Below are 21,020 nucleotides of genomic sequence, written 5' to 3'. Positions count from 1 at the left end.
TCAGTGACATGTGTTCATCATCTTACCCACCTCCCAAAACTAGTTGGCTGACAAAATCAAAGTTTAAGATGATATTGATCGCCTTTTTTGAGAATGTGGGCTTGGTCCATCATAAATTTCTACCTGACGGTCAAACAGTCAACATGGAAGGTTGTAAGGGAGTTTTGAAATGGCTGCTGCAATGCATCTAGTACGTACCCTACTGGAGTGGAAAGTGGAAATTTCTCCGCAACAACAACTATCTGCATGCTCAACTTTCGTGTTTAATGCAACACCCTCCTTATTCTCCAGATTTGGTAACAGCAGACTCCTTTTTGTTACCCCACCATAAATTAGCTCTGAAAGTCTTACACTTTTGCAGTTGCTGCAGATATTGAAATACATGTGACATCGTTGCTTTGAACAGTACCACAAGAAGTGTTACTGGCAGTTTCCAATAGCTTTACAACTGATGCCAGAAATATGTTGTAGCTAATGGTGATTACTTTGAAGGCTGGTAAAGATAGTTTGTTTGTAACTCTTGTTTTCTTTATTTCATGAGACCATTCACCAAAAATTTCAGATCCACCTTGTATGGATGTTCATCCCTGTATCTGTCAGTCCCATAGAACTGTGAAGGCAAAATTAGTCTAATAACTGCATCTACAGAGACACATAAGTCATCACTCTTTCCATGTTACAAGCATGAATGAAACAGGGAGAAATTATAAAACATGGACAATACCTTTTTTCATGTATTGTAGATTTGTATAAATTTGCCTGTAGATTTTTAAGCCCTCTACACATAAATTAAACAAGTTGTCTCACTAACGGGCATTTCTTATGCTACTGTAATTTGTTTGCTAGGGTGTATCCTTGAAATTGGCTGTTTTATTGTGTGTGTGTGTGTGTGTGTGTGTGTGTGTGTGTGTGTGTGTGTGTGTGTTTTAACACAGTAAGGAAAGAAACCATGAGAATCTCTATCAAAGTTATCTGAAATGAGTGAGATGTAACTGAATATTACTGAATGTTTTACACTTATTTTGACAGATGTCTTCATTCTTTTTTCCCTGGTACTATATATTCTATTTATCACCGACATAGTACACCACCTCTCTTGATATAGTCTGTGCAAACATCTTCCAATTCAATGATGTAACATATATTTTCTGCCCCTTCCTCTTGCCTCTTGTTTCCATCTTTTGGATACTTTTTTTCCCACAGACTTTGTTCTCCTTCCTGTTGTTTCTTTTCCATTTCACTTTTTCCATTTCTGTTTAGCATTGTTTACACCCTTATTTAATCTTACCCTTGTAGTAATTATTTTCCTGCTTTTGCTATGTTAATGTTATCTCAAATAAAAAAGTAGTTCTGGCTACCACAGTTGTACTTAAATTTTTATAATTGTCTAATTTTTGTTACTATAATTGGTAGTAGTAGGAGGAGGAATAGGAGTAGTTTTAGTAGTTGTAGTAGTAATAGTAGTAGCGATACAGAACTGGAACAGTTAAATTTTAACATTAATGTTCAGTTTATTTCTGCTCGTTAAGATAACTGAACAGAGAAAGCTTCTGCAGTTGTTAGAGAAAATGCAACTTCTGCTATGTAATATAAACCATAGTAAAGAAATTAAAATGCATATTCATGATTTCTCTTTTATTCTAAAAACTTTAGAAATATTTGTGAATTCAGTTATGGTCCCTAGCTGAGGCCAATTTATCTGCTTACAAGAATATTTTCGATGGAAGTTCTAAAAAAATCATTACAGGAAACTGCTAAAACACATTTTATGTATCCCATATAAACATCAAAAACTATATGCACTTGCTGAGACAGGTTTGTCAACCCAGCATTTTTTATACCTGTAGAGTCACCAAGCTCACTTTTACCGTTTGCCTTCCCATGTGAACTGAAAGATGCCAAAATAAAACAATTTATTTCCTAGATGGATACTTACTTGGGATCAATAATGGATTTCCTGAAATATTTGCATGTTTGTGTGTAACATTCCATGGGCAAGTAGGTACTGCAAATGATAATGTGCAAGAGGAAATATGATGTTCAAGGATGGTCAAGTCACATCCATATAGCTTATAAATTATGACATATGATCAGACGATTAATGAAAGCTGTCCAAAGTCTAAAAAAGAGTCCCCTTGTGCTACAACAAAGCAAGAGCTTTCTTGATTAAAATGTACATGGAACTATGAGTTACATTTGACTTTTTTCTGGAATGCTTTGTCTCATTGTCAGTCTATGCATTCATCAAACTTAACTCCTTTTGATTAACACATTTTTACTATTCTTGGAGATATTTCTAAGCAGATTAACTTTCATTGGTGAAAAGATCATTAACCCTTTATTTGGCAAATGTTGAAAATAAAAACAAAAAAAATTTCAGTGCTTATATTTATTTATTATGCTTAAAGAAATACAATTCAGTCAGTTTTAGAAATTTTTGACAAAAATTATGAAAATTATGAAATGTTGCTTACAAGCAACATTGTCAGCAGTAGACCACATTTACACATATTATAGAAAAAAAGTGTTTGCCAATAACCTTAAGCAAAAGGTTGCCAGTACATAGAAAATTTAATTTATAAACACATTTATGCATTCCTGCTGTGTAATAGAACTGTTTCATTTTCCCTTCTAGTTCTTCTTGTAATGAAATGTTTGGAAACAGTTCCTCTTTGGAACGAAGCACGATACTAGATTGCATTTTGAACACATGACTATAGAATATCCAGATGGACAATAATGACAATGACAACAACCTTTGGGACCGTGTACAGGCCAATGCTCCATATTATCAAATTGGACATCTTGTGTAACAGTCGGAGCTGTTGGCTTCCTCCTCTTCTTTTGTGGTGCTGTTATGTCTATTGAGGGCCTTCTTACTTTCCTTTTCCCTAAAAACATCAAACCATTGGCAATATCTGCCCTGAATGACTTCAATGAGGTCTTCTTGTCCAGAGATTCTCTTTGAAATACCAGCCAGGCATCTACAACCCTCAGATCTAGCATAAATTCAAACAATCTCATGTACCAACGCCTAGTTTTCATTGGTACTCTGTAGAGCTCTATCAGCATACCAGCAAGATCAACTCCTCCCATATGCTTGTTGTACTGACATACAATACAGGGAAGGGCACATCAATTCTTCATTTTTCATTGCTGTCCCATCGTTTTACTGTTGAGAGTGGTTGGACACCACAAAATGAGCTTGCAAGTGTCACAATTTTATTATCTGCCCACCTTACTAAAATGAGGTCTGAGTGACTGTCCTTCCTGTAGTCATAGCTTCCTTGTCCTTGTTTCAGTAATTGCTTCTCGTATTGTAGAAGACAGTTCTTTATTCGGTTCTTCCTTATGGTGCCCATGGACTCAATGTTTTGATTTTTTTAAAGTATGTTATAAGTTCAAGGCTGCAAAAGAAATTGTCAAAATAAACTGTGGGAGAAATATCTCTTGGAATACTTTTGCAAAGTGTAACCACAACTTGTCCTCCAATTCCAAATACTATCTCGTCATCAGCAAGATCAGTTATCATCCCCTTGCCACTATAGGGAAGAACATCATAGACAACTCCAGACACACCAGCACGAACAAAAATCTTAAAACCCCACTTGTGTGGCTTGTTTTGAATATATTGGCGCAAATTACCCGCTCTTGTACCTTTATATGGAAACATCATCTCATCTATAGAAAATTCTGACTCTTGTTTCTGCTCACGGCAGTTCTTTACAACTGACTCAAGAACAGGTCTTATTTTGAAAAATCTGTCAGAAGAGTTCACAGCATTCTCATTGGTCGTAAAATGCAGGTATCGGTGGAGTTTTTGAAAGCGCTTCAAACTGAAAATGCTGGTGATTTTTTCACAGTTCATTGACTGAAACCACTAGTCAGTGTACGAAGGCATAGAAACAAGACCCATGTATATCATAACACCGAAAAATTGTTCCATTTCATTTATATAGGTGTTTACTGAAATGGTAGTTCATTGCACAGAGTATAAGTTCGTTTCCTGCACAAGTTTGTCAATTAGTTCTGAATCAAAGAAATCTTCTGAAATAACCCAGTGGTGTATTGCCTTCATCAGAAAACACAGGAGAGAGACTTTCTGCCCTAGCAGTTGTATCCTCCTTTACCCACATGTAAGTGACTCCTTTTGTAATTTTCTTTTTCACTTCACTGGCACTTGCACTAGAAGGATTCACTGCAGAAGGTCCTTGCACATGTTCAGCTTCTGAGATTTCACTTCCTGAATCAGAATCAGTTTCTGGTATAACTAGGTTATGGAACTCAGATTGATGCTCTAGAATATAGTCTGGATCATCATCACTGCAGTCTGCCAAAACTTTGAGTTCAGAGTCTTCAGATTCGCTTAGATCAGACAAAGCCTGGTTTTCTATTGGAACTACTATTCCTCTTGCTTTTTTAATTCCATAAAATATTATGGAATCCATAGCTAAAAAGCCCCTGAAAATTAAAATGTCTACTCTGTCACGCCGTAAGCATATGTAATATACTAATGGCACATGTCCCAACTATGTGCAATGTTGCTCACAGGCAACATAAAAGTTTTATACTATTTACATAATTCAAAACAATATTAGATTGAAATATTTCTGCTGTAAACTCACGTCTGGGTATTTATTGAAGAAAATCTGCTAAGATTACTGCCAGTTTATTGAAATACACTCTTTCAGAACCAAAATAAAACACCCCTGTTGATCACACAAGGAGATCTCTGTAACACCACTGCACAAACTGCCATCTCGTGTGGAAAACCTTGAACTATTACAACAACTGGCATTTGCAGTGTGTAAAGGAACATTGCGAGGAGGCAACAATGCAGTAAAAGGCACTGGGAAGTGTTTGTTGTCCCATAAGGCCAACGTAAATTTGATGTTGCTTGAGAGCAACACTGCCAAATAAACGGTTAAAAAAGATATCCAGTACTTTTCGTAAATGACCCATAAGTAATTAATGAATGTGAACATTATGTTGCTAAAAAGATGACAAGAAGTTTTTGACATCACTATTGGATATTTGTGTGGTCATATTCCTCTTTCGCACTAGATGACTTTATGTCACCACAGAAGACACTTTTAAATGTACTTATGCTTTGTAGATAGGTTATTCATGAAGACCGAAGTGAATGCTTTTAATGCCTTTATAAAATTTCTGTAAAATATATATGGACATAAAAACATGTTCAAAGACCAGTGGACTGATCAGAGTGTGATAAGTTTAGTCAGAAGGCATAGCAGAACGAAGAACAAAAGACAGAACAATTGTGCATTAAGTTGAAAAACTGGGATTGTAAAATATATATGGGAGAGAAAAATGGACAGATAGAGATCAAGAGAGAGAGAGAGAGACAGAGACAGAGACAGACATAGGTGTGTGTGTGTGTGTGTGTGTGTGTGTGTGTGTGTGTTTGAGTGTGTGTGTTTGAGTGTGTGTTTGTGTGTGTGTGGGGGGAGGGGGGGGGAGGGGGGGGGGTTATGAGTGAATGCTCTGACATATAAACTCAGATACAGATGTATGTTTATGTCAGTCTGTTTACACATGCTCAATAACTCACTGAATAGTCTTTAGTAGTTTCATAGTATCATAAATCACGCCTCATCTATACTGTCTGTGAATGGAATAGGGAATAATTAAATCTCTCAATGTTTTTTGAGCAGCATTCAGTTAAACCGTGTTATGCAATTTGAATCAGATCCTCTTTCTTTGGACATAACAGCTTAAAAATCATTTGTAACATTTTGCTAAGCCAGAGATAACCAGACAGCCTTGTGGAATAACAATGTTGTCTTTATTTCAATAATTTCTGTGTAGACTCTCGAAGCATCTCTTATCACTTTCACATTGATTGAACTCACTGATTATAACCTTAGCTGTGTGTCTAACTTTCTTCAGTCAGTTCTAGAAATTCCAAACATTTCAACAGTGCTCATGAATAGATTCCTTTAGAACCTTGACTGGGGGCCTCTTCTGCATACTCAGTAACCAGAACTGACACACATTAGATGTTCTAACAGTAGCTTGCAAGAAATTATTGAGAAGAAAGTAGACACCATCTGCCTATAAGCTGACAACATATGTGTGGACAGAGATGTGTATGCTCATATTTATGTCAAGTCAGGCCCTGTTTGAATACTGAGTAGTCTACATAGGGATTTTTTCCTGCATATTTAATGCATATTAATCCAGTAACACAGTAATGATTTTGCTGAATTGAAGGTGTAATAACATAGTTCATATCCAGTAATGATTTGTTTTTGTACTTGCGTGTAATGTGCTTGTAAAGTTTTCATACTTTTATTATTTGTTCAATGTGTTCCAGACTTTATAAATGGCAAATCTTTGCTTTAATAACTTTATTATCTGTGCTTCTTTATTGTGCATAACAAAATAAAACTAACTGTCTGATTTTTCTCTTATTTCAGTCAGATCAGATTTGCTACTCGGTGCTGTGTGTTTTCTCGTATGTCGCAGCAGGACAAGAACACAGGCATTTGCAGCAAAGCCAAGGAGATGGGGTGTCTCTTCCATCACAACAACACTCGTCACACTCTCCGCAGCACCTTCATTGAAGTTCTGATTTCTATGCTACCTTGATTTCTTATTGATTCCAAAACTATGCTTTATTACAGTTTAATATTGGAAGCTTAATAACACAAATAAGAAGTTCAAGTTATATACAAGTTTTGTATGAAATGTTCAGGTTATGCAAAATGAAATGAATGCTCAGTTTGAAAAAGTTGTTGTAGCTATTTATTTAAATTCTTGAATTGCATAAGTTTTGTGTTCTCATTACCATATAACCTACGGCTATGCAATGTTATATGAATATGAACTCTCTTGCAAAAAACAATGTTAAAATTCTGTGTTCTCCTTACCATGTAACTTACAGCTATGCGATGTTACATGAATATGAACTCTCTTGCAAAAAACAATGTTTATCAATTAGTGCCCATACAGCTTTTGATGGCACAAGGGCTTCATTATCCAGAACAAATGTGAAATGCTAATTCTCATTTGACTTCATTTGGTCTTTAGTTTTGGTCCACATAGTTTACCCAGCAGCCTCTCACAAATGTACTTGGATAATTTATGGGCCCACTGCATGTTATGGGACAAATAGGGTATTTAAAATAAATACCAAGTGCAACTAATACAACACCAAATAGAATATTAATGATATGTTATGTAGTCCCAATATATTATTTCTTTCTAATGAACACAAGTTCGGTATCTGCCTCTCTCTCTCTCTCTCTCTCTCTCTTATTTTTTTTAGAAAAATTGTGTTATGCCTCATGGATCAGATTCTTTTCCCTTGCACATAACAATTTAAGAATCATGTGTAGTATTTTGCTACTTGCAAGAGACATCATGATGTAAGAATACAGTTATGTAACACTGAAATTACCAAAATGTAAAACTGATTCATAAGTAAATACAAATACGAGACATTGTGTAGGTTGCACATTTGAGTTGTTTGTTTGTGAACAAAGTTTTGGGATTTGTGATTATTTAGACAGAAAAACTTCTTTTATGTCAGTAATATGTGTGACAGTATCTGTTAAAATGGTGTGGGGATAGCTGTGCTTAAAGCAATCCATATATGAAACAATTACTATGGCATTATTATGAAGATGTGACAAGGCAATAATATAGTTGTGGTATTGCATAAATGCAGGTGAAATGTTAGATACTGTTGTATATGAATAAACACAGGCTATGAAATTTTATACGAGACAGTTTGCATTGTTTTGTAATTCACTGTGACTCAGAGTGATATTAATTTTTGTAAATACAATGTTGCCATTAACTAAATTTTAAGATTTGTATATCTGGTTGTCACTGAACTGTATTGCAATATATAGATCTGTGTGTTGGATATTATAGCCACAATTTTCTTTCCCAGAATTACAGTATGTATCACCAATAATTGTTGTGTCATATAAAGATAGTTTTTCCAGAATTTTTACAATAATTATTATAAAAAGCAATAACTGCAGTTCATTGTTGAGATAAAATAATCAAATGGTGATCATAGATTTGTTTTAAATTTTGAAGCTGTTTAATGTTAAATAAAATACTAATGTGTGGAACTGAGAAACTGTTTACACATTTGCCTGTTCTTTGTAAGCAATTTTGAACACCATGGTAGTGACCACTATTGCTACAATTATAATTTGCACTAAATTATTTTCTTTAAATGGATGTTGTGTAACTCAAAATGCCATAGACAGTCTTTAATACTGTTCATAAAATTCCTTTGTCTTGAGAGGCAAATGGGAAAATGGCTCTGTTTCATAATTTTGTTTGTTGCACAACCCTTTCGACTATAAATGGATTGTGGTTATTGAACAAAATATAAGGTGCAGTAATTCAATGAAGACAGAAATGAACTTCAGCTTACTGAGTTACAGCAAACATAAAATGCTTAAAAAGTCATATTAACACTACCAATGAGCATTGGCAAAAGAGGTAATGTAGCTGTAGAACGTGAGGATATTCAGGACTTAGGAAGTGAAGTCAAAACAAGTATTCTGGGTCAAGAGAGATACAGAATACAGGATGATGACAAAATCAGTGCATGATGCATACCCCATTTTACAAACTTAGTACATGTTACTTTTTGTGCTTCCTCACATCATTTGTTGCCATGTGGTACTATGAAGGTTTTTCTTTTTTGTCTGAAAAAGTGTCATTTTGTAAATGCTTTCCTTAAAAGTGTATGGTCTAAACAAAAATATTTTTCTTTATATCACTAATTTATTTTTCACAGATATTCATCTAATTCTTGAAGTTTAATGTGCATTATATATTGCAACAAAAATCATGCCAATACAGCCAGATGCTGTAGAAGCAATGTTGTGAGGTACTTAAATAACATTAAACAGAATTATTGGGCTTTAGTCATAGGGCTCTAATCATGTAGGCAGATTTAACTGCAACTATAATTAACAGTGAGTCTCAAACTATAAGAATTGGTTGGAACCCGAGAAAAACAAAATGCAGTAGCTCTCACAAAGTAAAAATATTTCTGGGATCCACTATTTGTGGAAATAGTAATTATTGATTTTTATTGTCATTTGCAAGTAGTAGGCAATTTTTTTATTGCACACTTTTTATACATAATACCATACCAATAAATTATGCCTTTTCTGAAATCTTATAATTATATTTTTTCTTTTCTGAAATGTCCTTAACTCACTATAAAAAGCAATATGGGGCTGTGTCACCTGATTTCTCAAAGAAAATAGTTTGTATCTCTACTGTAGTGCTGATAATGCTGCAGTATTGCCTTAAAAAATAATGTGTTTTTGTATCATGATTTGCTTCAAATTTCAGTGGTCAGTTGTAGTAATTACAAGTAATAATTCTCTGGTGGAAACAATTTCTTCACAGTAAACAGCTGCATTGACAGCAGATATAAATGTTATAGGTTCTTCTTAATGCTGTTTACTGGATGTCTCTTTCTCAAATTGTGAATGTGGTTATGTATTACATATGTGTTATATTTCTCCTGCATCTGTCAGTTGATTGAAACAATATTCTAATTATATGACAGAATGCCAATTGAACAATCAATGTACGTCTCACATTACCATGGGTGTTCCATCTGCTTCATACGCAGATTAAAATATTTAACACATATTTGGTTTGAACCACATCTTAATCCACAGGTTTCTAAAGAAACCTTCATTTACTGCAAGTATTATTTTGTGAAGCTGTTCATCCTCACACAAACACAATTTTTTCAAACACTATTGATATTGTAATATGTGCCTGCAATTGTTACAGAAAATGTGTATGTCCATAAAGACACTCAAGACAATGTTATATTTATATTAAATTTAGAGTTTTTGTAGAAATGTGTGTGTTGGGAAACATGTAAGAACCATCTGTGGTACTGTAGTGTGTACTTGAGAATGTGAGTAGTTTGATTTGTAAATATGTATATAACATATTAGGAAATATTTTTTGTAGCTTTAAGACAGATTGTAATTTTCTACGTTTCTAGCACTGATGCTTTATTATTTGTTAAATCCATTTGTACTTCAGTAAGGAGTTTCATATCATTCCAGATAACATTCTGAATGTACTGTATGAGGTGCTTCCTCATTTTTTGTTGTAAATAAAAATCAGTATGAAATGTTACATACATCTGATGTAGATGGTGATGTACTGCTTTGCAGTTAAGTAATATCTTCAATGTTGTGCCTCCTGTTTAAAGTGCAAAAGTAGTGTGAGTGTAAAATAGCATTGCATGTTTGAATGACATGAATAATGAACTACTTTCTGTTACTTGTTTTTGTCAGAAATTAGAATTTTAATATATTGGTACTGGACTAATTGTTTGTATGTTTCTATGCTGACAAAGTTCAGTCACATTTTCATTTTTTGTTAGTATTGTGATTAGACTTCTGTAGCATTAGTAGAAGCATTGCTTTACGTAAAATATTTCAGTGCCATTACTTTATCTGAATTTCTGATCTTCACCAAATTTTGTGTGTTGTGGTAAATGAAGTTCTACACCCATTGACTGCTGATGAATACTGAAAACTGAATACTGAATATTTAATTTTTGAAGAAAAAGTTCCTTGTGTAGGAGATAATAAGAATCAAAGAGAAAACAAGAGATTGACACGGTAGGGAAATGTTTCATGTAAATATATTGCACACAGAACTATGGATCAATGAAAGTATCTAAAACGAAGGAAAGAGAGGGTCATGAGAAGAATATTTTGTTTTCAGAAATATAATGCTGGTTGTTTGATAAAAAAAATTACTTTAAATTTCAGCTGTATTCAATGAGTGTTACATTAATTATCCTACAACTTGTTTTCCCATCTCAAATTTTAAGCTTCATGGTAAACTTTGACTGTTATAATGAGGACTTAAAAAATGTTACACCTTATGTATGTAAAATGTAACGGAGGACATGTTAAGTAACTGTACTGACAGATCCAATAATACTATTGTAAGACAGTATACAAGAACATGGCCTGTGATGCTTAATGTCATAATACTGGAAATTCCTCCAGAAAATGTATTTAGTTTTCCTTATGGGATAACAATTTATACAAGGTTTGTAAGAAATCTTTGAAACCATAGCATGCGTTTGTGAGCCATTCAAAATCATGTTGTGTACATTTTAGTTACATATTTGTGCAGCACCCAGAATAAGAATTTGGCTAAAATGTCCAATTTTATGGATTGTACTCATTTCCAAGGAGAGCCATAAAATATATTATGTATTCCAGTATTACATTTAATCTTGTGGTAAATCCTGAAGAAACACATGTTATCTTATTTAGAATCAAATTACCATGTATTAATTGTTTGACTCCCCATTTTAGAATTATGCTATTTTTCGAAAATAAAAGGCATGTTTTCCAACAGTTATTGTTCAGTGTTGTGATTAAACCATGTGTGTGCATTGACTTCACTAAACTGAATTAATAGTTGTACATTAGATCCAAAGATGCTCTTGCATGTAATGCATTAAATTATAAGTATTCTCTCACGGAAAATCGATTTGACTTAAAATTTTTATTCACTCATAAGTAACAGTGTATATTGAGTCCTTAAGAAATGGTTAGACAATTTAAAAAGGCAAATTCTGTAGCCATATACTTGAACTACTTTCATTTAATAAAACACACAAATAGTGTACAACACATAAAAAGCATTAATCATATCAGCTGGATTTGGAAAATAATGTGATTGATTTGAAAATCATTGTATCTGCAAATACAACTTTGCAAGTTGCAGACCAGTATCCACGGTCATGCCATGTATCTCTATTGGATTGTACTTCATTGCAGCTCAAACTCCTCACAACTCTTGCAAGGTGTGAGTTCAGTGGCATAGACTTCCTACTTCAAACACTGCTACAAAAAGCAGTCCCCAAGTGGATAGCCTAGGGTGGTGTGAAGAGCAAACATCACCCCCATTGCAAACTACATGGCCCCATGGAAAAAATGTAATGGGAAATGCTCTTTAATACTTTTATTTACAGAGCACCTCGTTTTTGGAATATTAGACATCATTTTGTAATATAAAAAAAAGTAAACTGTGTGATCATACCCAGAAGACCAAACAGTGCCGAGAAGCCACTGTGTAGTCTTCTGCCATTGGGGAACATTAGTGGTAAAGGGTGGCAGGATGTTCTTCTGTCACCACCAATTTGCCCACAAGGACTGAATTTGTGTACTGCATCTTGTTTCATCTACTGCTGGCTTATGTGAAAGTAAGCCAACATTTTCTAAATATTTGCAGATCGTTTAACTGAGGCAGGATGTAGGTATCAGCCAGTATTCATCTTGTCAGATCAGGGAAACTGCCTATAAACTACATCCATGCTGGGCAGCATACCAGCTCTCATTTTTAATCCAACAGGTGAATTTGATCCAGAGGTAGCGTGCCATCCCAAATCCCAGAAGTGGCATGTTAATGTGCATGGATTTCTGCGAAGATCACCTGTAGCTCAGATGCATGCATTGATTCAGTTAGGAAGTGTGCCGTAAAGCTGTTGTATCCCTTCCTGGGGCAGGCTGACCCACAGGTGTTGTAAATAGTTCTTTATGTAATGAGTACTTGCACTGGGATGGAGGTGATGTCAAACCTGTTTCCACAGATGTTCGATCAGGGGCATACTGTGGGATCTAGCTGACAGTTCATAAAGACGTGCTGTGTGTGGACGAGCATTGTCTTATTGAAAAATGATACCTCAATACTGTTCCATGACACAGGATGTTTGTGACATGCCATTGTGCCATAAAAATTTCCTTGGTCACTTTCAGCCATGTTGCATGTTCTGATGAAACCGAATACCTTCTTCATCATGTTGATGGGTGGGCGTAAATCTGTCATTTTTGAAGGGAACAACTCCTTGACACCTTACTGCAGGACAAAGACAAGCTGGTTTTGGCTCCATTACACTCTGAGGAACTTCAATGTGGGCATTCATGGGTGCAGTGGAGCTCTTGTAAGGCACCATGACAGCTAAAGATTATTGTACACTGGTTGCAGTCCACATGCACCCCTTCTTGATGATCATGTTTCTCGATGGCAGTGGCATTTTTCAACAAGATAATGCTCCATGTTAGAAGGCCAGGAATTGCTGGAGTGGTTGAGTAACACAGTGGCAAGTTCGAACTGATATGCTGGCAAGTTCCAATTGATATGCTGGCCACCCGACTTGCCAGATCTGAACCTGATTGAACATTGAATGAGGCATCAGAGCTCATTGCGTCCATCCCCAGAATTTATGGGACTCAGGTGACTGAGTGTGCAGATGTGGTGCCAGTGATCTATCAAGGCATTGTTTTGATGCCATGACTAATCACCACAGTTATATGTGCCAAAGGTGGACATACCAGCTATCGGTGGGTGCTCACAATGTTCTGTCTGATCAGTGGATGCTACCAAGCGTACTAACATTACATATAAACAAAACTAACACAGTTTTGTGGCCATTCTACCTGTCCCAGAGAATTGCAGTTCTAATGTTTTACATGCCCTCTGATGGTGTGCATGTGAACAAAGTTACATTGACATCCAACAGTGTCTTATCAGTGTTTTAGCTTTTTTTCAGGATGTTTATAATTCCCTTGTTCAATTTGTAAAGCTAGCAATATTTTCAGTGAACCAAGCGCATTGTTAAATATCATCATCATCATCATCATCATCATCATCTCAGGCTTTTCCCACGTCATGTGTGGTCAGTGTTGATTTGCTGGATCCTTCTCTTCCATAAATGCCTATCCAGTGCTTCTTCCCTGAGCCATCCTTTCTCCCATAGGTCCCCTGCTACCTTGTCTTTCCATCTCAGTTTCAGTCTTCCTCTTGTCCTCAATCATTCAATTTCTGGGTCTTCAACTCTTCTCCCCACATAGTGCTCCCCTCTTCACTGCCCATGTCCACACCATCTTAGTCTGCTTTCTTGGATCAACTTCCCTATGGGTCCCACTTTTACTGTTCCCCTGATGTACTCATTCCTTAATCTATCCTCTCATGTCACCCACACATCCATCTTAACATTCTCATTTCTGCCACTTCCATCTTTTTCTCTTGGGATTTTGTAACTGGCCAAGTTTCTGCACTATACAGCACCACAGGCCTCACCACAGACTTGTAAAGCTTTCCTTTCATTCTGCAGCTAACCTTCTTATCACACAGTACTCCGCTCAGTTTCCTCCAGTTCATCCATCCACTATTTATCCTGTGCTGTATTTCGGCCTCCATGCCTCCATCACTTTTCATGTAAGAGCCTAGATATTTAAATTTCTTGACCAGCCTCAGTTGTTCTCCTTGCTTGTTAATATATAGATCTTTTGCATTCTTTGAACATATATACCCTGTTTTCACCCTGCTAATTCACATTCCCCTTTCCTCTAGAGCTTTTATCCACTGTTCAAGCTTGTATTGAAGTGCCTCCTGGGTCGGTTCATAGATTACAACATCATCAGCAAACATCATTCTCCAAGGTGCCTCTTTTTCACCTCTTTGACTAGTACATCCATGACAAGGTCAAAGACATATGGGCTGAGAGCAGATCCCTGATGTAGTCCTACTCTCACTGGAAATGCCTTTGTTGCACTTGCACTGCTCCTGACTTGTGTCATTGCACCTTCATACATGTCTCCTACCCCCATGATATATTTTTCTGGCAGGCATTTACTTCTCAGACTTCTCCATATCTCTTGCCTTGGCACTCAGTCATTTGCCTTTTCAAGATTGATAAAGGCCATATGCAGTTCAGCTTATACTTCTCTGTGGCTCTCCATCAGTTGCCTTACTGCAAATATTGTGTTGGTTTTTCCTCTTCCCCTCATAAACCCAAACTATTCTTCACATACTTCAGTTTCTAGACACAATCTCTTCTCAGTTATCCTTTCCCAGATCTTCATTGTGTGGGACATCAGTTTTATCCCTCTGTAATTGCCACAGTTTTGGCTATCCCCTTTCCCCTTATACAGGGTGGTCCATTGATCATGACCGGGACAAATATCTCATGAAATAAGTGTCAAATGAGAAAACTACAAAGAACAAAACTTGTCGAGCTTGAAGGGGGAAACCAGATGGCGCTATGGTTGCCAAGCTAGATGGCGCTGCCATAAGTTAAACAGATATCAACTGCGTTTTTTAAAAATAGGAACCCACATTTTTTATTACGTATTCATGTAGTACATAAAGAAATATGATTGTCTTAGTCGGACCATTTTTTTTTGCTCTGTGATAGATGGTGCTGTAATAGTCACAAACATATGGCTCACAGTTTTAGATGAACAGTTGGTAACAGGTAGGTTTTTTAAATTAAAATACAGAATGTAGGTACATTTGAACATTTTATTTTGGTTGTTGCAATGTGATACATGTACCTTTGTGAACTTATCATTATCAACCTCAATGCATTTGGCAATAAGTGTAAGGACATTCCTCTCAACAGCGAGTAGTTCGCCTCCCGTAATGTTTGCACATGCATTGGAAATGTGCTGACGCATGTTGTCAGGCATTGTTGGTGGATCACAATGGCAAATATCCTTCAACTTTCCCCACAGAAAGAAATCTGGTGATGTCAGATCTGATGAACGTGCGGGCAATGGTATGATGCTTAGATGACCAATCCACCTGTCATGAAATATGCTATTCAGTACCACTTCAACTGCACGCGAGCTATGTGCCAGACATCAATCATGTTGGAAGTACATCGTCATTCTCTCATGCAGTGAAACATCTTGTAGTAACATTGGTAGAACATTATGGAGGAAATCAGCATACATTGCACCATTTAGATTGCCATCGATAAAATGGGGGCCAATTATCCTTCCTCCCATAATGCTGCACCATACATTAACCCACCAAAGTTGCTGATGTTCCACTTGTCACAGCCATCGTGGATTTTCCATTGCCCAGTAGTGCATATTATGCTGTTTTACGTTACCGCTGTTGGTGAATGATGCTTCGTCGCTAAATAGAATGTGTGCAAAAAATCTGTCATCGTCCCGTAATTTCTCTTGTGCCCAGTGGCAGAACTGTATACGACATTCAAAGTCCTCGCCATGCAATTCCTGGTGCATAGAAATATGGTACAGGTGCAATCAATGTTGATGTAGCATTCTCAACACTGACGTTTTTGAGATTCCCGATTCTCTCTGCTACTTGGGCATAATCATTTGTTGCAGGTCATGGTTGATGTTTCACATGTTGCTGAACACTTCCTGCTTCCTTAAATAATGTAACTCTCTGGCAAATGGTCCAGACACTTGGATGATGTTGTCCAGGATACCGAGCAGCGTACATAGAACACGCCCGTTGGGCATTTTGATCACAATAGCCATACATCAACATGATATCGATCTTTTCCGCAGTTGGTAAACGGTCTGTTTTAACAGAGGTAATGTATTATGAAGCAAATACCGTTCGCACTGACGGAATGTTACGTGATACCACGTACTTATACGTTTGTGACTTTTACAGCGCAATCTATCACAAAGTGAAAAAAGTGATCCAACTAAAACATTCATATTTCTTTACATACTACACGAATATGTTATAAAAAATGAGGGTTCCTATTTTAAAAAATGCAGTTGATATCCGTTTGACCTATGGCAGTGCCATCTAGCAGGCCAACCATAGTGCCATCTGGTTTCCCCCTTCAAGCTAGATGAGTTTTGTTCTTTGTAGTTTCTTCGTTTGATGCTTATCACTATCAATGGACCACCCTGTATATGGGAACAAGTATACTGCTTCTCCATGCATGTGGCATTCTTTCTCCTTTCCAGATCTTCTGCATTAGATCCCAGAGAATATCAGTTCTCTATTCTCCCAGATTTTTCCATGCTTCTATTGGGATTTGGTCTGCCCCTAGGGCCTTCACATCTTTCATTTTTGTCATCGTGTGTTCGACTCCATCCCTACTTATACTTTGGGTCATTCATTCATTTATATCTCCATCCTCATACTTCTCTCATACATTTTCCTCATTCAATAGCCTTTCAAAGTACTCTTACCACCTATTCAGGATTTTCTCAAGGTCATGTAATACTACACCTAATTCATCTTTTATCTACATCATTGATGTTATGTGGTCGCCTTATCTCTTGCTTTAGCAATCCATAGGAGTTGCCTGGTGTCCTGTCTTCTTTCCAGCTCTTCATATGCCTTGCCTTATCTCTTGCTTTAGCAATCCATAGGAGTTGCCTGGTGTCCTGTCTTCTTTCCAGCTCTTCATATGCCTTTTCCATTGTCTCAGCCTTTGCTTTTGCCACTGCTCTTTTGGCCATCTTTTTTGCAGTCTTGTAGGCTTCCCTATCCTCCTGTATTCCTCTTAAGTCCCATTGTTCTTTTTTTTTTATTTTTTTTTATTTTTATTTTTTTTTTTTTGCAACTTTCTTCACTTTTGTCACTTTCTGAACCTCTTCATTCCACCACCATGACTCCTTACCTTCTGGTGGTCTCTTTCCTGTTGTTACACACAGATTGTCTTTTCCAGCTTTTGCGATTACATTGCTATTATAACTCCACCGCTCCTGTACATCCTCTGGTAATTTCACTTCTCTTAATACTGTTTCCTTGAATTTTTCTCACAACACCTCTTCTTTCAGTTTCCACCACTTTATTCTTTGTTCTCCTCGCTTGATTCATTTACATCTTTTCCCCACCCCCATTTCATAATCGGCCACTATGAGTTTGTGTTGTGCAGCCACACTTTCCCTGTATATAACCTTGGTATTCTTTATTTCCTTTATGTATTTCCTTCTTGTCAACAAATTGTCTAACTGACTTTTATGGTCTCCGCTCCTGTACATTATAAGTTGTTCTCTTCTATGATTGAAGTAGGTACTGGCAATCATTGGGTCAAAAGATACAGCGTATTCTGCAGTCTTGTGCCCTGCCGCATTCCTTTCCCCATAACTCCATCCACCATAAATTCTATCTTCCCCACTCCTCCTCTCGCCAACATGTTCATTTAAATCTCCCTCAATTATCACCCTTTCATTATCTGGTATTTCCATTGTTATTCCATCTAGGATTTTTCAAAATTCGTCCATCTCTTCCTCCAAACACCCTGCCTGGGGTGCATACACTTAGAACTGTGATGACATCTCCTCTGATAGTAAGTTTTATGCTCATGGTTCTGTCATTGATTCCATCCACTCCACAGACTTCTTCCTTAAGATCATTATCCGCAATAATCCCTACTCCATTTCTGGACTCTTTTTCAGCACTGCTATAAAACAACTTGTATTCTTCTGCCAATAGTTTGGCCTTGTCACCTTCCACCTGGTCTCTTGTAAGCACAGGATATTTACCTGCCTTCTTTACACCATGTCTACAATCTCTCAACTCTTTCCCTTCAATGTCCCAATGTTTAAAGTTCTGACTCTGATTTTCTACTTCATTCCTTCTTTCGCAACCTCTTCTTTTGTTGGATTCTACACAAAATGTCTCCCCTGGAGATCCGATTTGGAGACTATTACTCTGGAACATTTACTTTGAGAAGTATCCGTCATTGTTTTTTTTTTTCTGGCAGGATACCCTTCCTGACGCCAACCCTCCTCCTTTATCTGGGCTTGGACTGGCAACAACAGTTAACAAGCTACTCAATACACTCATTACCTGTTGCAGGCAGAGTTTCAATGTTAAATATATTACTGTCTTTAATTTTGTTGTAAATTTGTAGTCCCATGTGCTCTGGTGTTTGGTTGTGGAGATTTTAATGGTGTGTCAGAATCTTAAAATTCCCTCTGTGGCGAGTAATATCATGATGAAAATGGAAAGTGTCAGGTATTTAACTTTTGTTGTCCTGTCATCCACAGTTGTCTGTGACATTACATTAAGAATTGTCACTTTGGGTTCATCTAATTACAGCTGAATTATAAGAACTTTTTATGCCATATAGACTTTGCCATTATTATTTGACTGTTGTAAATGTCATAGATGCTTCTCTGCATCTGTTCTTTTTCCAGTTTTGTAGCTGTTCTTCTGATTATTTTCATTCTTAATTTCATTATCACAGCACTAAGAAATGAACTCCCATTTGCTTCATGATGTTTTGAATGTTGTATAAACTTGGCAATAACCTCCGAAACATCTACATTTCCTAGTACTGTGTGAATGAGATTAACAACAGCAGATGCAGAGCAGCATCTACAAAATTTTCCTCTAATCATGCCTTTCAAACAATAAAGGCAAAATGTATGAAATGAAACATTTGTTTCATCCAGTTGCAGTCAGATGAACACAAAGTGATAATTGTTAACATAATGTCATGTGTATTTTGGTTTTTGTATAAGAAAATGAACACTGCCTATATGTAAAGGGAGGGAATGTATAGTAGTTTTGAGTTTCTTAAAAGTGGTCAATAGGATATCTATTGTAAGTCAGCACACGTTTCCAATTAATTTATGTTGTAATATTAAACTCCTCATGATATATTCTGAATTTCCCAGAAGATAATGCCATAATGAATAACCAACTCAAAGTAGCAGTAAGACTACATTTCTGGTGTCCATGTTTATGGCACAGGATAAAATATGAATTGCAAATGCCAATCTTTTCAATTTATTTGCTAAGTAGTGTATATCAGTCGTCCAAGTTTTTGTCAAGATTTAGGCCTAAGTGCTTTACATGGTTTGCTTCTGTGCTATCCTGAGCATAGCAAATTATTTTTATTTTGTTCCATTCTAATGATTTAGTTTCAAATTGCATAATTCTGGATTTAGTTCATTTAGTTTCAGTTCATTTTGATGAAACTAACCAGATTCTAGTTTTTCTAAAGTATTTTTGACAATTTCTGGATTTCTTTCAAGCATATAATTTTCAATGAGAACTGGTGTATCACCAGCAAATAAAACCGAATGAATATCAATAGCAACCACTAGGTTATTTATGTCAGAAAAGAACAAATAGGGAATCAGTATCAAACTTTGCGGGATTACTTTTGAAATTGTTTTCCAGTTTCAGGAATATTTGCTTTAATTCGAAATTACAATTATTCTTTGTTTCCTGACAGTCAAATAAGAGTCCAACCATTGTAAAATGGTGTTCCTGATTCCATATATTTGCAATTTGTGGAGCAGTAAGATGTGGTTCAGACAACTGAATGCTATTATCTGTGAGATATTGCTGTGAGCTTTTTATCCACATCTAATATGGATCATATGTTTTTAGCAAACTCATTGATGACATTTATAGATTTTTTTCTTGTTGAAGTACAAACTACGTTTTAAAATTTGTGTCATTTATAATAATGAAATTTGAATTTGTTTTGCTGCAATCTTTTCAAACACTATGGAGAAAACTGGAAGAGGCAGATAGAGCACTAATTTCCCAAATACTCTGTTGATTCCTTTATAAATGATGGTTTTATCTCAGCATATTTGAATAAATTTTGAAAGCATCCCTGCTCAAAGGATTGGTGTATAATAATCAATAGTGGTTGTGAAATCATGTTACACCACTCTTGATTACAGATGTAGGTATTTCATCCCACTCATATGAGGTTTAATTTTTTAAAAGCAAATATTTCATTTTCTACAACTCTTTGAGTATTTTTTTCCAAACTGTTTAGAATATCTGTTATGGTTGTTTTCTGAGCTTGTGAAATTTTTCATGTCCTTATAGGCAGCCATATACATGTCTCATCTTCCTACATTTAAGAAAAATTCATTGAAACAGTTGGAACTCTGGACAGGGTCTACTACATCATTTTCACATTCTCTTGACTTTCAACTTTGGTTCCTGATTCTGACTGGACAACTGTCACACTGCTTTTGTCTTATTGTTATGTTGGAGGTCTAACATTTTTGATGACTAAGAGTGTGTGAAGTGTATGTGCAAACTCCCCACTTCTCTTAAACGAGTTGACTTACTTGGGAATGCGCAGCCAATATTCTTCTCTGGATAGCCAGCTTCTGGAATCTCTACAAACTTCTTCTCTGAAGAATGATGCTAGTCACAGGAACCTTCAAGACTCTCTCTCTCTTTGTGAAAGAATGAGTTAG

At 36.2% G+C, this 21,020-nt stretch overlaps 2 protein-coding genes across 2 annotated transcripts in view; one reads left to right on the top strand and one right to left on the bottom strand.

The window, feature by feature from the left end:
• Positions 1-11,409, top strand: part of LOC126474447 (MAP kinase-activating death domain protein) — a 596,268-nt gene extending 584,859 nt beyond the window's left edge. The window contains exon 36 of the mRNA XM_050101918.1: positions 6,441-11,409. Coding sequence (XP_049957875.1) covers positions 6,441-6,587 — 147 coding nt within the window. The 3' untranslated portion in view covers positions 6,588-11,409. The remainder of the gene's footprint in view (positions 1-6,440) is intronic.
• Positions 11,410-17,069: 5,660 nt separating this feature from the next.
• LOC126474446 (uncharacterized) lies at positions 17,070-18,703 on the bottom strand. Its single transcript, XM_050101917.1, has 6 exons — positions 18,634-18,703; positions 18,509-18,592; positions 18,087-18,467; positions 17,663-18,040; positions 17,459-17,566; positions 17,070-17,356 (listed from the first exon to the last, which is right to left on the bottom strand). Exons 1-6 carry the CDS (start codon positions 18,701-18,703, stop codon positions 17,070-17,072), a joined length of 1,308 nt encoding a protein of 435 aa, XP_049957874.1.
• Between the last annotated feature and the right edge of the window lie 2,317 nt (positions 18,704-21,020).

This window comes from Schistocerca serialis, chromosome 4 (assembly GCF_023864345.2).
Source record: "Schistocerca serialis cubense isolate TAMUIC-IGC-003099 chromosome 4, iqSchSeri2.2, whole genome shotgun sequence".
Classification (NCBI taxonomy): domain Eukaryota; kingdom Metazoa; phylum Arthropoda; class Insecta; order Orthoptera; family Acrididae; genus Schistocerca; species Schistocerca serialis.
Note: the sequence above shows the minus strand (reverse complement) of the source record. Positions and strands in the feature narration are given on the sequence as shown.

Coding starts and splice junctions, on each gene's coding strand:
- LOC126474446 (XM_050101917.1), bottom strand. CDS start 18,703: ATGGGACTACAAATTTACAACAAAATTAAAGACAGTAATATATTTAAC. Junction 18,468..18,508: donor AATGACGGATACTTCTCAAA/GTAAATGTTCCA, acceptor TCGGATCTCCAG/GGGAGACATTTTGTGTAGAA. Junction 17,357..17,458: donor AGGAAAGAGACCACCAGAAG/GTAAGGAGTCAT, acceptor TAAAAAAAAAAG/AACAATGGGACTTAAGAGGA.